At 43.0% G+C, this 15,429-nt stretch overlaps 1 protein-coding gene across 3 annotated transcripts in view; it reads right to left on the minus strand.

Moving 5' to 3' along the window:
* The window catches only part of DUSP16 (dual specificity phosphatase 16), a 96,203-nt gene that overhangs the window by 39,309 nt on the left and 41,465 nt on the right, over window positions 1-15,429 (minus strand). For 2 of the 3 annotated variants that reach the window (XM_044996031.1, XM_044996041.1), the window contains 2 exons: window positions 6,252-6,848; window positions 4,835-4,973 (listed from right to left, as the gene is read on the minus strand). In XM_044996031.1, the coding sequence (XP_044851966.1) occupies window positions 4,835-4,973; window positions 6,252-6,482 (370 nt within the window). In that variant the 5' untranslated portion in view covers window positions 6,483-6,848. Of the gene's footprint in view, window positions 1-4,834; window positions 4,974-6,251; window positions 6,849-15,127; window positions 15,256-15,429 lie in introns of those variants that run through there. The other variant, XM_044996051.1, reaches the window with a different exon arrangement.

Here is a 15,429-nt window from a genome sequence, read left to right on the forward strand (position 1 = left end):
TATTATATCATAATGCATATGTACAAGGGGGGGGCAAATTAGGGTTGCACAGGTAACCTTAGTAACTAGGAAATGCCAGAAATGAGTGCAACCTTAACACCCTTCTAATGTAGTGTTCTAGCGCTAGTGTACACACTCTCTTATGCAAGTTTTCTAGACCAGCCACGCTCATGTTATGCGCAGTTGTAAGATGCCAGTTACAGTGCTACATTGGTTACTCCTGGGGCCATTCTGCACCAAAATATTTAAAATATTGTACGCAGAATTTTTAAATCCTGCACGTTTTTTGTCAAACCACCACCACTACATAAATCACACCGGTTTCAATTATTTTGGTAATTTATTTAAAAATACCTGTTACAGATATACTTGCTGACAGTACAGACATACGCAAATTCCCCCAGCAGCAGAATTTTAAAGAAACCCCTATGACAACCCACTTCCTGTTTCTCTGCCTCCTTCCCCTGCCCCACGAGCCCAGCAGCAGGGCTCCCTCAGCCAATACACCCAACCCCCCGCCCTCGCTCCCTCAGAGCTAAGCTACAGGACCTCCCCATCCCAGATACACACACCCTCCAACCCTCCCACAGGCCAGCCATAAGCCCCCCAGCCCAGACAACTGCTCTCCCCCTCCCCCACCCCAAACCCAAGGATCCTGAGGGAGAAACAGCCTGATGCTCCAGGCTTGCATGAAGTTTCCTGCACGCTGCCCTCTCCATTTCTCAGGGCATGCTGATAACTGCAGCTACCAGGAGCCCTCTATCTCCCTTTCCCTCCCCTCAGCAGTATCTATGTGTGAGCTGAGCTACGCTGGGTCTGGTGGCCCCTAGTGGTGGCTAGCAGCACTGCAGCCCATTTCAGTGGGGGAAAGAAAATTCTGTGTGCATAACATTAATTACTACAAAATTCTGCATTGCACAGTGGCGCAGAATTCCCCCAGGAGTAATGGGCGCATCAAATGCATGTGGCAGTTCAGCGACTGACCGAAGTAAAAAGTGGCCCTTGAGACTTACCACCAAAATGAGCCCTATTGCTGCCACCCTTCCTTACCCAAAAGCAATCCCAATGAAGTAACTGGAACTATGTTTGTGTCAAAGGATTACAGAATTAGGCCTGGATCTAGACATTTTTACATGTGTATTATGGATCTGCTCCTGCAACAAGCAGCATCAATAGTGGCTTTAAAAAAAAAAAAGATCTTGGCTAAGACACGGTCCACTTTTAAGAGGTAGGAACAGAATGTCCAAATCACAATTTTTTTTTCTTTTTTAAAATCCTGATCCAATTTAAGTCAATGGGAGTTGTGCCACTGTCTGCACTGGGAAAAGGGATAAGCAGTGGGTGTCCATTTTTCAATATCATTAGCACAGTAATAAATTTAAAAGTCAAAACAGATCTTTAGAATGCTAAGAATGTTGCCTACAAGATTAAGTGTTTTTACTAGGTCAAATCAAGGGTTTTAGCTAATAGTGTCCCTTTAAGGAACTTTCCATCTGTAATTTCAATTAAAAGTAATCTTCAAAGGGGAGCGTGCCTTTATATTAAGCCTCAATTTAAAAAAAGCCAAACACATTGAACACTCAGCAATGGATCCCACAAAACATTTATTTCAGGTCATTGTAAATAAGCTACATGGTGATTAAGAAAAACCTTTAGACTTAAGTTTTTCCTTTCTGCAAGGTGCATTGACCCCTAAGCTTGTTATTAGCCATAAATGTTATACAAGGATTTGTCATCAACTTGCTGAAAGAACAATTGTATCCAGTCTTCTACAGAGCAAGGCACCAGCAAGCTATTGCCTTTTTTTTTTTTTTAAACTAAATTTTACACTAATTTTTTTTTTTTTTTTAAAAACAGGCAAAAAGAGATTCATTCCATTAGACTCATACTTAAAATACTCTCAAGCAGGGAAGGCAACTTTTCTAAGATTACATTTCCTACTGTGGCCTAATCTATAGCCTTGCCCACCACTTGTGTAAGACTTGCTCCTTTTTTAGTTACAAACCTTCTATTAAAAATAAACAGAATTTTAGACTGGACAAGATATTTTCCTACACAAATACTAAAAACAGAGGAAGTTGGATATAAAAGAAGGAACTTGGCGATGAAGCAGTGTAGTTTGAGTATACAAATAGTTATAGCAATTTTTTTTCCATAGTCGTTTCTTATTTGGCTCATCTTTCCTGAAATAGCACAGTTATTAATCTACTACATGTAGTAAATATTTCCACCTCTCAACTATGTTTATACTCCGCAACCACAAAAACCAGATTATCCTCACTTTACGTGAGGGTGAATCTACAGCCTCACCTTCACTAAGAAAAGAGGTTTTTAAATACATGTTAAAGTATATATTGTCCTGTCTACACTAGGGTAGTCACACATTAGCTGGTCAGGGCTCAACTTCAGTGGGGAGCCTAGGTTTACGTTGATCAGCTAACACTTTAATAGTTTAGACCAGGCCAGGCAAGTTTTAATTTTAAACACATAACTAGCATGCCAATAATAAACGTTTATTCCTAGTGTAAACATGACCTACACAAGTGGGATTTGCCCTGGCCATGGAGAGTGGGGATGCTTTCCCTCTGCACTATCACTCACTCTTCACCTAGACGCCACAGAAGAGTCTATTTGGCTGTTCTTTGGGGTCTTCTCTCCACGGAGATTAGGAGGCACATGGAGGTTGGGGGTGGAAGAAGAGCAGGAGACTGAACATGCTCCTCTGCTCAGCACCCAGCTTTTCGTGTTTCTTTTTCTCTCTCTCTCTCACACACACACACACACACACCCCTACCTGTTTCCAGCAGTACTGAGTCCTACTGTGCTTCCATCACAGCTGACACAAGCAGGGGCGGCTCTAGCAATTTCGCCGCCCCAAGCACAGCGGCACGCCGCGGGGGGCGCTCTGCCAGTCCCGCAGCTCCGGTGGACCTCCTGCAGATGTGCCTGGGGAGGGTCCGCTGGTCCCGCGGCTCCGGTGGACCTCCCGCAGGCACGCCTGTGGATGCTCCACCGAAGCCACAGGACCAGCGGACCCTCCGCAGGCACGCCTGCGGGAGGTCCACCGGAGCCGCCTGCCGCCCTCCCGGCGACCGGCAGAGCGCCCCCCGCGGCATGCCGCCCCAAGCACACACTTGGCGTGCTGGGGCCTGGAGCCGCCCCTGGACACAAGCGATATCACCAGTAGGAAAACAACAATAGATGCACAGAGTGTCAATCTCCACAGAACTTAGGTGTCTTTTCCTCACTGATCCCATGACTGATCTCCCCACTCCCATTAGAGGATGACGGTTCCCTGAAAAAGCTGGGAGGTGAGCCTCATGGAGTTTTCTCTGGCTGCCTCCTTCAGGTTCCTCTGCAGGTGATCTGTCCCATAGTTATTATGGAGCTGTATGGCATTTCTAGAAGTAAGAATTTGGTACGTCTTCCCTCTGGGTGCATTAAGTATGACTACTTTGTATTGTGGCATGATGCAACAGTCCAGCGTATGTTTAAAAAAAAAGAAAAGGGGGGGGGGGGAGATGCAGCATCCTCAACATAGCCAGTTGGACAGGTTAGACACTTGCCACATCATGAAATCCTTTTTCTGATCAAATGTTACATGAACTGCTTCTAATAAGTCCATTGTAAACAAAAACAGTTTCAATTTTAATAAAGCATTAGTCACATATCTCAGCGTTTCTCAATAAATGTATCCAGTGCCCTGAGGGTAAAACTATTCCTGTTTACTGGGCTGAGGGGGGGGGGGGTCCTCAGACAAGAAGAATTACTTGGCTGTAGAGACAGAAACTAAAGCTCAGAAGCATAACTCTTTATAAGACAGTCAAGAAGTAAAACTAGTCTCCGAGCACTCAGACACAGTTAAACAAGTCTACTCTGTGTCTGTGCATAGCTCCCACTGAAGTCAAATAACTATAACTTCATTTTGCTTCAAGCACTGGAGACTTTTCACTGCATCAATAGCAACAGGCATTTAGCTGAGTTTCTCTCTGTTGGAAGATCTCCCTGAGATCCCCACACCCCGCTTTCAAATTAGAGTTGGCAATTTCCTCAGTTTCTATCAGCAACCAAAGCAATTCACCACCACTGTTGGATGAAGTCACTGAAAAACCTCAAATGCAGCCTCCTGCTACTAGGAAATATTTCTTTAGAATTTCTTCCCTTTCCCCCTTCCCTCTGCATTCCATTTTCTTATAACCATTTTCTCCCTAATTTCTATGCACCTTTCCCTTCCCAATGACTCAAGTAATTTCTCTGAGGGTTTTTGTTGTGTTTTTTGGAGGGCAGGTTTCTGTTTCTCCGATTCAGACTTGGAGAGAATTGAGAGCAGGGGAAAGGGGAGAGAACAGATTTTAAAACCACACAAGACTGAGAATATGGTGTTTGTTTCCACAGTGTGGACATTTTAGTTCTATGCTCCAGTTCAGCGATGGAGGGACACTCCTCCCCCCAAGTATATACAAGGCTTTAAGAGCCAGGAACTGCATTCTTAAAGCTGCTTCAGGGTCAAATATAATCAGCATTTCTAGCTAAAAAGGCCTAGGACCCAATTCTCATTTTACAGAGCCAGAATACTGTAAAGAGCCCCAGTGTAAATAGAAGTCAGGACCTTAAGCTTTATAGAGATGCTTGCATGTGCAGCATATACATCTGCACATAGTACTGTGACTATTTATTAAACCTACAGTTACATGTATAAACTTAAGTGAACTGACTACAGCAGGTTCAGTATAACACTTTTCTTAATACGTGCAAAAAAAGCGAAAAGTGTGCACTCTCTCTACATATAAAGAATTACACCCTCCCTCACTGAAGTGGTTTTCTTGCATCCTACCTGAAAGCAGGTGAACAGAGTTGAAATTGTTCTCCAACTTGCCCAGTAGTACAGTAAGAAAGCAGTCAGATGAGAGAGAGGCAACATCCTTGGAACTTTGATCATATACCACCACCTCCTGCTTGCAATCAATCTCAATCTGAAAAGCAAATAATTGCAGATAAGGGAAAGGATAGGAAACCTTCCCCCTTACCAAACAGAATTAAGAGACCCTACATATTTACTGTACAGTGGTTCTAGTATCTGGATTTTACATACAGGTTTAAACAAAACTGACATTTTTACACCTCTTATTAGACCTGACTGTACTGCATCCCTTCAGGGTTTAGTAAATGGAATATCTGATCAGGGCTGAAGCTTGTTGCATGAGGTTCATCCACTGGGCAAATCTGAGCCACTTTAAAAAAAAACAGTTTACCTGAAATTAAGGTGTTTTGCATTCAAATGTAAAGCAACAAACCTTTAGTTTCTTCTCCCAAACGATTTACCTATCGAAAAAACCTTGAACTGCTACAAAGTATATTTTATTACATCTATAAAATTTGATTAACTTTTTTGAAAATTAGACTTTCCAGATTACACCATGTATAAAATGTCAACCTGAGGCAAAAAGTTTATGCAAACATTCACTCCCCCCCCCCCCGCCGCCGCCGCCATCCCCCTCCCCTGCCATCTTTTCTGCCCAACCCAAAATATTTTGGAAACATTAACAGACCTCTTAAATAAAATCCACAAATAGATTCACTTAAGTTACACTTCAAATTCTCTCTCATTGGCCTAACTCTGAAATGCTTACCTTTTAAATCCAAACAAAAAAGATATTTTACAGTTACCCAGAATGGGTGGGTTTTTTCTAATTTACACATTTCCTTCCACAACATACAGTGAAACCCCTTAATAAGCAATCCTTGCTGCCCGAAAAAAAAGACCATCCCAAACAATCCTTGGAAGTATTAAATATAGTTCTCTTCCACATGTATAAAAGAAAACAACTTCCAACAACTGGATTTTTGTGTTGGTCTCTCGGGGGGCTCCTTACCATAGCATTCACTGTATTTCATACACCAAGAAGTTTGAAGTTTAATTTGCAAAAACATATACTTGAAATACGAATTAGCTACATATAAGGACCATACTACATGAAAAACCCTTAAGAGGGTTATAGAAAAGTAAACTGATGGGGAGTTTTATTTGAGTAATTCTTAAACCTTATTGTATCACCTATAGCATAATTCCACCAATAGTTTATTTACTGTAGCTCCTGGGAACTAGATGATAATGTTGTGGAAGACTGCAGCTCATCATTACTCATTTCACTACAATGTAGGTTAATTTTTTTTTTTTTTTAAGTTTTACTTCCACATCGCCTTAAAATAAAAACAATTTAAAAAAAAAAGGGGGCAAAAAACATCTTTACCTTGTGTTTTGCTGAATGCTGAATGAGTTCTGTAATCAACACTTTGTCCTGCTGCAGCCTCCGCTTCATAAGCTTGGAGCAGTTGATATTGATAGCATCCAAGATGTGGGATGTATTGTATTCCACAAAGGGACGGCTATCAATCAGTAGCAATTTTTCTGTGCCACTTTCCAGTAAAGCCACCAACCTCTCAGCAACCATGAGTTGAGTCCTGATCATCTCATCAGCCATGACAACAATAAGGCCTCTTTTACCACCTCCCTCTCTAATTTGCAGAGATGATGTAATGGCTATGTACTCAAAGGCTTAGCCACTCCATTGTACTGAAAGTGTATGAGGTCATGCTGGTAGTGACTGGCAAAAGAAAAGTTAAACCCATTTTCAGAAAGAGCCCTCCAACTGAATGTCTCCTTCTGCTTCCAGTTGATGCGCTGTTACAAAGGGCTCATTCCACAAAGCAGCCCCTCACATCTGATTCATCAGGAGGAGACGACTACGGAGTAGCCATTTCACAATTCAAACAAAAGATGCTTTTGGGCTGCCACGGCATTACATCATTCTTTACCTATGCTCCCAGCTTTGCACCGGACTGAGGGCCTAGAAGACAAAGAAAGAAAAAAAAAGAAAGCGCTTGCAGTATACAGTATTTGACATTATCACAATCTAGCCCATGCTCTGTGGACATTACATTTTTAATATACACTTGAAACTTCACATTTTCTTTGCTGTACATTCCAAAGAGCTAGGGGTAATATCTGGAAGTGTGGGCTCTGACTCTTTTCTGACTCTACTCCAATTATCCCGGGTGTACAATTACCCTGTTGGGGCAAATACAATCAGTCAGTCTTAACTGAAGAATTTTGTTGCCACTGGAACAATCTCTTCGTAAGACTGTGCAATAGAATAGAATTATGCGACACTGCTCTAAGCACTGGTGTTCCTGTTCAAAGAAACTTCTCACTAAATCTGCTGCAACACACCTAGAAGAAGATCTACAATTTATTAGGGAAATGTAAGACCTTGATACTTTGAAAAGGATTTTTTGTGTGAGTTTGTGCATTGTCTTTCTTGAAAATTTCACCTTAAGGTGAGGGCAAAAATTTGAGTGGAAATTGTCAGGAGCTAAAATGGAATATCGTCTCCCCTTTGGAGAAGGTGGGTGAAGAGAACAAACGAGCAACACACTGCCTTCAGGACCCAAACTTTTTGGTTTTATCATTCAACATACAGTACCAATGACATAATTCTTGTCTACACTAGAGAAATTCACCTTGCTAAGCCTTGTTTGTTCAGTCTAATTGGAGCACTTGTGAGAGGTGCGTTACAAATAGTTTACATGCATGCTAAATACCATTTGGAGGGGACTTCAGCAGAGCTAAATACTGGCTTAACCTGAACCAACCCAGCTTAAACAGCTTTAGTGCCAGAGTGGTGGACAAACTAGATGAAATGGTTCAACTTTGCCTCCCGATACAGTCGATCAGTTGCTTTTTGAAGTCTCCCAGAGGACACTGCTTCTGGAACCTGTGGGATATGTACACAGGGCACAGCAACTGACACAGTTTAGGGTTAACAGACAAGGGCAAACCTGCCAGAAATTCAGCATGGCTAACGGGACCACAAAGGGTATGTCTATACTGAAATAAAAAACCCACAGCTGGTCCGTGCCAGCTGACTCAAGCTTGCAAGGCTTGAACTAAGGGGCTGTTTAATTGCAGTGTAGATGTTCAAGTCCCAGAGCTCGGGCTGCAGCCTGAGCTTGAATGTCTACACTGCAATTAAACAGCCCCTTAGCCCGAGCCAGCTGGCATGGGCCGTCCACAGGTGTCTAATTGCAGTGTAGACATACCCAAAATGAACCATTTGTTTTTAAATCTGTGCAATATATCCTTCTCAGATACAAGTGGTTGCATTCTCTAGTTTATATGTGGTTCTGCAGTGTAGTGCTGCTGTTTTCTGTTGTTTAGGGAAATGTCTTATATGTAAAACTGAAGTACCTCTTTGACACAAAAGCAAAGTACAAATCTTTGTCATGTCAACTAGCTATAGCCTAGGCTTCTAGTATCTGACCTGCAAACCAGGCAATTTTAATTTGCTAGTGGTTGTACCAGACTGATGATACGCAAGCAGGATAATCCAACCATCAGGCTTGTTAGAGAAAAGGGGCAGAGGGAAGAGGTTTAAAAAATAAATAAATAAATAAATAAATAAAATTGAAATCCCCAGAACGATCAGTCTCTTAGGACAGAGGTGGGCAAACTACGGCCCGCGGGACCGTCCTGCCCGGCCTCTGAGCTCCCAGCCAGGAAGGCTACTCCTCTGCTCCTCCCGTTGTCCCCACTCCTCCCACCACAGCCTCAGCACTCTGGCCTGCTGCTCCTACCGGGCAGTGCGGCGGTGTGGCTGGCTCCAGCATGGTAAGGGGGCATGGAGCAGGGGCGGGGGTTGGATAGGCGCGGGAGTCCCTGGGGGCCTGTCAGGAGGTCAGGGTGTGGATAGGGGTCAGGGAAGTCAGGGGACTGGGAGCAGGGGGGTTGGCTAGGGGGTGGGGTTCCAGGGGGGGCAGTTAGGGGCGGGGGCCGTGAGGGGACAAGGAGCAGGGGGCTTGGATGGGTTGAGGGTTCTGAGGGGGGCAATCAGTAGGCGGGATGTGGGAGGGGGTGGATAAGAGCGGGGGCCAGGCTGTTTGGGGGAGGCACAGACTTCCCTACCCGGCCCTCCATACTGTTTTGCAACCCCAACATGGCCCCCGGGCCAAAAAGTTTGCCCACCCGTCTTAGGGGGGGGGACAAATTAAGCACTGAAACATTTCTATAAACTTCAAAGCACTAATTTTTGAAAGAAAAAAAATTCTGAAATTTAATACACAATGCACATGCAAAGATAAGAGGCTTTGAACACAACTCCACCTGCAATACTAAGTTGTTGGATTTAAAAAAAAATAAAAAAATAAAAAAAAAATCATCTTACCTCAAATTTCTTTTAGTGTTCATCTAAATCTAGCCATAATACATCCAGGGTAGAACACACATTTTACAGCCCTAATCCTGAACTACGAACAGTGCAGAGATAGGGATGGGCCTGCAGATTTCCCAGGGCAGAATCAGGGTCTAAAGTAGCACGTTATACTTGCAGACCAAGGTACAACACAACGCGGGTTCCAATTGTATAAGGTGGTGAGTGCTTTTAAATCCCACTGATTACAAGTGGAGTTAAAGGAGCTCAGCACCCTGCAGGAGGCACTTAACACCTTGTGGAGTCAAGTCTGAAGAAAACAACAACAACATCTTTATTGTGATAAGCTCATGAATTCAAAATAATTCAGAAATGGTTGTATACATGGCTTCTGTTATAGTAACAGGTCATTTGTGTTTAGCGGTGGGAAATCCCACAGCAGTAGGTGTTCTATTAATTAGACAAAGATTATTCAAACACATCCACCCCCGCCCCATATAGCTAAGCTCAATTCAGAAAAGTGAACAAGGTTCAGTCTGACAGAAAGAGTTAGTCTTAAACATACACACACAACCAACCAACCCTAGGATAAATAACTTGTTTCACGTTTTAAAGAGAACAGCGTTGCATTTACCAGCACAAGAAAAATGCCAGACTTTTACATAAGCAGTCACTGGGTTGATAAAATGTTGTTTATCTATTTGCCAAGACCCCACTGTTTAATGGCAAGTTGCCACCATTTCTATTCAGACCTAGTGAAATACATATTTCTCTAGAGGCCAAAATAAGTAGTGGGGAAAATTACTACAGCAGACCTTTAGGAACTAGTGAAATCCTATCTATGCAATCTGACTGGCAGATGCTTTTCCTAAATAGAATACCCACTATTAAGTAGACGCTTATTTTAAAAGTAGGTGGAAGGGAATAAAAAAAGCTAAACTAGTTAACAGGCTTTAAACTATCTAGTTATAAAAGAACATAAAGCATGGCTGGAACTTGTTAACCTAGTGAGTTATGCCTAATTTCTAAAACCAGCAAGAAAAAAATAATTTAGATTTTTATTAATATATTGTACCCTGAATTTTGGATTCACCCCTCTGAACACAGACATACCAGAGCCTGATCCAAAGTTTGGTGAAGTCAATGGGTGCCTTTCCACTAGCTACAATGGGATTTGGATCATGCCCTTACTGAGATAAACCTTCTGCTTGGATAGGTAAAGGGCTGAGTTTAAGTCTGAATAACAAAGAAGAAATACAGTAGGTAAGAAGTTTCATGAACTTGCAACATTCTTAATTTTACCGATTTACAAGTGTTTAAAAACATTCCTTCAGAAAAGGATTATTAACTAAGTTAGGAGGCTATGAAAAAAAGAAATATTCCCAGGCAATTTATTCCATCTTGCTGACTCAGTCAGCCCCTTCTCTCACAGTGTGAGTTTTTCTAAAGCCACAAATTCTTCTTAAAGACCCTAAAAATTTGATAATAGGGACTGCCCCCCCCCTTAAAAAAAAAAAGAGGAATGTCTCTCTGAATCCTTTTAGTAAATTTTCTAATACAGTTTTGTAATCTGCAAACTTCTGGCTGTGTTTACATAGTAGTAATTTGAATGTTACAAGCACTTTGACTTTAGTTTTGTCTCATTTGTACAGCTGCCAGTTTCATGTACTAAATTGCATCATGGAGTGACTCACTGTCAATTCGTTGTGCTCCACTGCAACATAAGTGACATCGTCATGAGGCTGCACTTAATTGCAGTGTCATAAGCAGGCCATTATATTGCTGATCTTTGGACCAGGAAACATCTTAGAAAATCCAAGTTACAGGATGATCACAGGTATTGAAGTTAGCTGGAACTATAAAACATCAGCCAGTTATGAGGATGTTGTATTAAGCTGTCAACATGGAATGTCACCATACTGTGACAGATTTCAGAGTAGCAGCCGTGTTAGTCTGTATTCGCAAAAAGAACAGGAGTACTTGTGGCACCTTAAAGACTAACAAATTTATTTGAGCATAAGAAGTGGGCTGTAGCCCACAAAAGCTTCAGATGCCTAGAATGGAACATATAGTAAGGAGATATATATACATACAGAACATTAAAAGGTGGAAGTAGCCATATCAACTCTAAGAGGCTAATTCATTAAGATGAGCTATAATCAGCAGGAGAAAAAAAAACCCACTGTAGTGATAATCAAGATGGCCCATTGCAGACAGTTGACAAGGGGTGTGAGGATACTTAACATGGGGAAATAGATTTTTGTTCTCCTGCTGATTATAGCTCGTTTCCAGCATAGGTAGTAAAATACGTAAATTGAACCTGGGTCTGTTGCATAGCAATGGCACTACCTGAACACTACTCAGGTTAGTAATAATTAGTTTACAACTTCAGCAAAAAGAACTAGGGAGTATTTTCCACTGCATGCATCTGATGAAGTGGGTTTTAGCCCATGAAAGCTTATGCTTAAATAAATTTGTTAGTCTCTAAAGTGTCACAAGTACTCCTCGTTCTTTTTGCTGATACAGACTAACATAGCTACCACTCTGAAACCTTTACTACTTCAGTGATGCCTGCTATACCAGGTACTGCCAGTGCTGCCGGCTCTTACTGAAGTGACAAGGTTCCACTGAAATGTTGGTACTAAAGCTTCTGTATTACTCTGAGGAGATCTGAAAATGTAGGCACCCCACATGAGAGACTCAACTTTCAGAATACTGGTGCTCATTTCCAGAAAAACCCTCCAAACCCACAGACAAAGAGAAGATGCTTAAAGTACATCACATCGGACACCCAAACCCCACCCCCAAAATTGCTCATGTGGTAGAACTGTGTAAGGAAGGCGTTTCAAAATGATGTTTTGTTTTGTTTTTTAAAGTGGATTTTCTCCTCTTGCTGTTTGCAAAAAGATTTAAAAAAAAGAAGTCTGAGGTTTAGTCTTGGTCATGGATCCAAACAAAATAATATATGGGCAGAGGTCAAGCATCTATAGGTCACAGGATAAATTCTACTTTCTGCAACCTGTTTTACAAGTTCTCTCCTACCCACGTGATCAATAGCATTCTAAAGAGATTATCTGGGGACTGAACAAGACATTCCAATACTCGAGGCAAAAACCTTTGCTGTTTTGCTTAAACTGCATCAGAATCAAGTTTCAAATTATGGGCCATATACCAACTAGAGGTCTCCCCACACTGACTGCAGAAAAATGGGAACAAAATTGTTCTGGAAAGGAGTCTAATACCCACACAGTTGGAGGTATATTGCAATTCAAGACCAGCAGAAACAACAGTAAACGGCTAGATCCGATTGTTACCTACCAGTAGTGAGAAGCTGTATGTATGTGGGGGAGGGATGGATAATTTACAGTGAGGAGTGGGGCATAAGGGATCCTGCTCAAAGTGAAGTCCTGTGGGGAAACTCCCATCAACTTCAATCAATGGTGTAAGACCAAACCTATTAACTCTATAGGCCAGCCACGTAAAAGAGCAGAAAGTCTGTATGTCACGTACATAACTCATGCTAACAAGTTATGGTTCTCTATTTCCTCCCTAGTACCTAGACCAGAGGTGGGCAAACTATGGCCCGTGGGCCACATCCGGCCCAGGGGACTGTCCTGCCCGGCCCTTGAGCACCTGGATGTGGAAGCTGTCCCTGCCCCACCGCAGCCTCAGCTCGCCGTGCTGTCAGCGCTCTGGGCTGCGAATTCCTGCCGGGCAGCACCGCTGCGAGAGCCGCTGGGGTGTAGTGTATTAAATTGCTCCCCATAGGAATGTGCTACTTACGGAGCACTGGGACTGGCAGCTGTAAATAGTACACCATAAGTAGCACATTCCTACAGGGAGCAATTTAGTACACTACACATGGGGAGAGAAGGCTGTGCCTCCCAAACAGCCTGGCCCCTACCCCCTATTCACCCCCTCCCACTTCCTGCCCCCTGATTGCCCCCCTCAGAACTCCCAACCCACCCAACTGCCACCCCCCCCCACACACACACACTCCTTGTTCCCTGACCAGGACCCCCTGACCCCAACCGCCCCCCCCCCCCGGATCCTGACCCCTATCCACAACCCTGCCCCAACAGGCCCCCTGGGACTCCCACACCTATCCAACCCGCTGTCCCCTGACTGTCCCCCCGAACCTCCATCCCATCCAACCGCCCTCTGCTCCCTGTCCCCTGGCTGCCGCCCCGACATCCACTCCCCACCCCCTTATGCCACTCAGAGCACCAGAACTGGCAGCTGTAAGTAGTACACCGTAAGTAGCACATTCCTTTAGGGAGCAAATACAATACACTACACCAGCCCTCCAATACATTTTTGGAACCCCGATGTGGCCCTCAGGCCAAAAAGTGTGCCCACCCCTGGCCTAGACCACGCAGTGGGGATGTCTACACTGCAGCTGGACAGTGAGCCTCCCAGCTCAGATGGACAGACTCGTACTAGCTCCAATAGGAGCTATAGCGCTAAAAAACCAGCAGCAGCATGGGCATTGTGGCTCAGGAGGCAGACTAATGGTCCATCTAAGTATCCTGTCTCTGACAGTGGCCAGTGCCAGATGCTTGAGAGAGAATGAATACAACAGGTAAACGTAAGATTTAAGATCAGCCAGAGCATGGAAAGTAGGAGGTTTTGCACTACCTCACTAGGGCATTCAAAATTGGCTTAATGGTAAAGAGCAGTGAGGAAGACAGTGAGATAGAGAGGACCTCAAGTAAAAATTTTCAAAAGCATCTCAGGCCCACAGAACCAAAGTACTATTTTCAAGAGTGACTTAGGCACTTCTGAAAGTTTTATCTCTGTGCTCAACCACATGCTCCTGCCTGCCCTTCCTCCAGTCTATCTGCAATTCATGTCTGTAACCATCTAGAGCCAGAATGCCAGTGCGTTATTGTCTCGGTCTTAGTAAAGTGGTATGGTTTGTATGAACAGAGGGTGCCTATAAGTGAAAATTTGACCCTGTGTATTTTTTTTTTTAAATTAATACTTCCCCCTTTCGGCTGATTTTGCAGCGAAACCCAGGATTTTTGCCCAACTCTAATGCAGGTAGCATGCATTTTTGATTAGCTGATAAACAGAATGCTCGTTTATGATAAAGGGAAGTACAATTAATTGCAAGCATGCATTACAGACAGTTTTCTGTTAATGCATCATTGCTCAGCAAATTGTTTGTCATGCTATTTGATCTGTAAGTGCTAGTAGTTGCGATTAGTACTTTTAAATGAGTTTTGGATAAATTTTGTTCTGCCCAGCTCAGACCAGGATGGAGGAAAAGCACCTTCTTTGCACAAATAACCTGCAGAACGTATCTGAAATTTATATTTTAAAATTATAATTTGTATTCCTGACACTACTGCCAATAAACGACCATATTCTAAAGCATCACATCAGTAATTAATGAAGTTCTTGTCCAAATTTTTGAATCGGTATAGAAAGCAGAATAGAAACATTTGAAAAGACCTCTTACAATTTCTTTTTTATTTTGGGTATTTATTGGAAATGTAGTTAGTCTCATATGCTGCCGTCTGAAGCCTCAAACAGTATCATTTTTCAGAAAGCATGCCATTACCAGCACTAACTGGAAAGCTGTAGTTACAAACCTTGGACCGGCGCTAGGTTTTTAACAAGTATTTAGGCCCTAACAATGCGAAGTGCCTTTTCCTGTGTAGAGCTGATTTTTTGGGTTCGCTGGCAATTTCAGAAATTGGAACACAAATTGGTGTGGGTCAAACTGAAGCTTTTTGGAATTCTCATTTATTCTGGGGTGGGGCTTGCTCCCTCTCTCCTGTTGAAGCTGTTCCACTTTGTATAGAATAGACGGAGTACTGGACACCCAGGTTCCAGTCTCTGCTCCAATTAATATTTAAGTATTTTTTTTAAAAAGAGTAGAACAGCTTCAACAGGAGAGACTGAGAGGGACTTACCTCAGAATAGCTGGAGCAGGGACTTGAGGCCAGTTCTCCCCCATCCAGGTGAGTGCCATAATCATAGGGCTGTTTGGTAAAAGGGGGCACCTCACCTCCACCACCTCCTCCTCCTACATTTTGTGAATGGTTCATAAATCCCCTAGCCTGAAAAAAAAAAAATCAAAGCTTTGATAGTGGTTCGTTTTGAGACTGACAGTTCTGTTTTTTTTTCGTTTTGACCAAACCAATTGCCGCAACTGACACAAATTTGTGAACTGTTTCATTTGACCTGGATCAGCTGAAAAGTTTCACTCACATTC

Source organism: Mauremys mutica, chromosome 1 (assembly GCF_020497125.1).
Source record: "Mauremys mutica isolate MM-2020 ecotype Southern chromosome 1, ASM2049712v1, whole genome shotgun sequence".
Classification (NCBI taxonomy): domain Eukaryota; kingdom Metazoa; phylum Chordata; order Testudines; family Geoemydidae; genus Mauremys; species Mauremys mutica.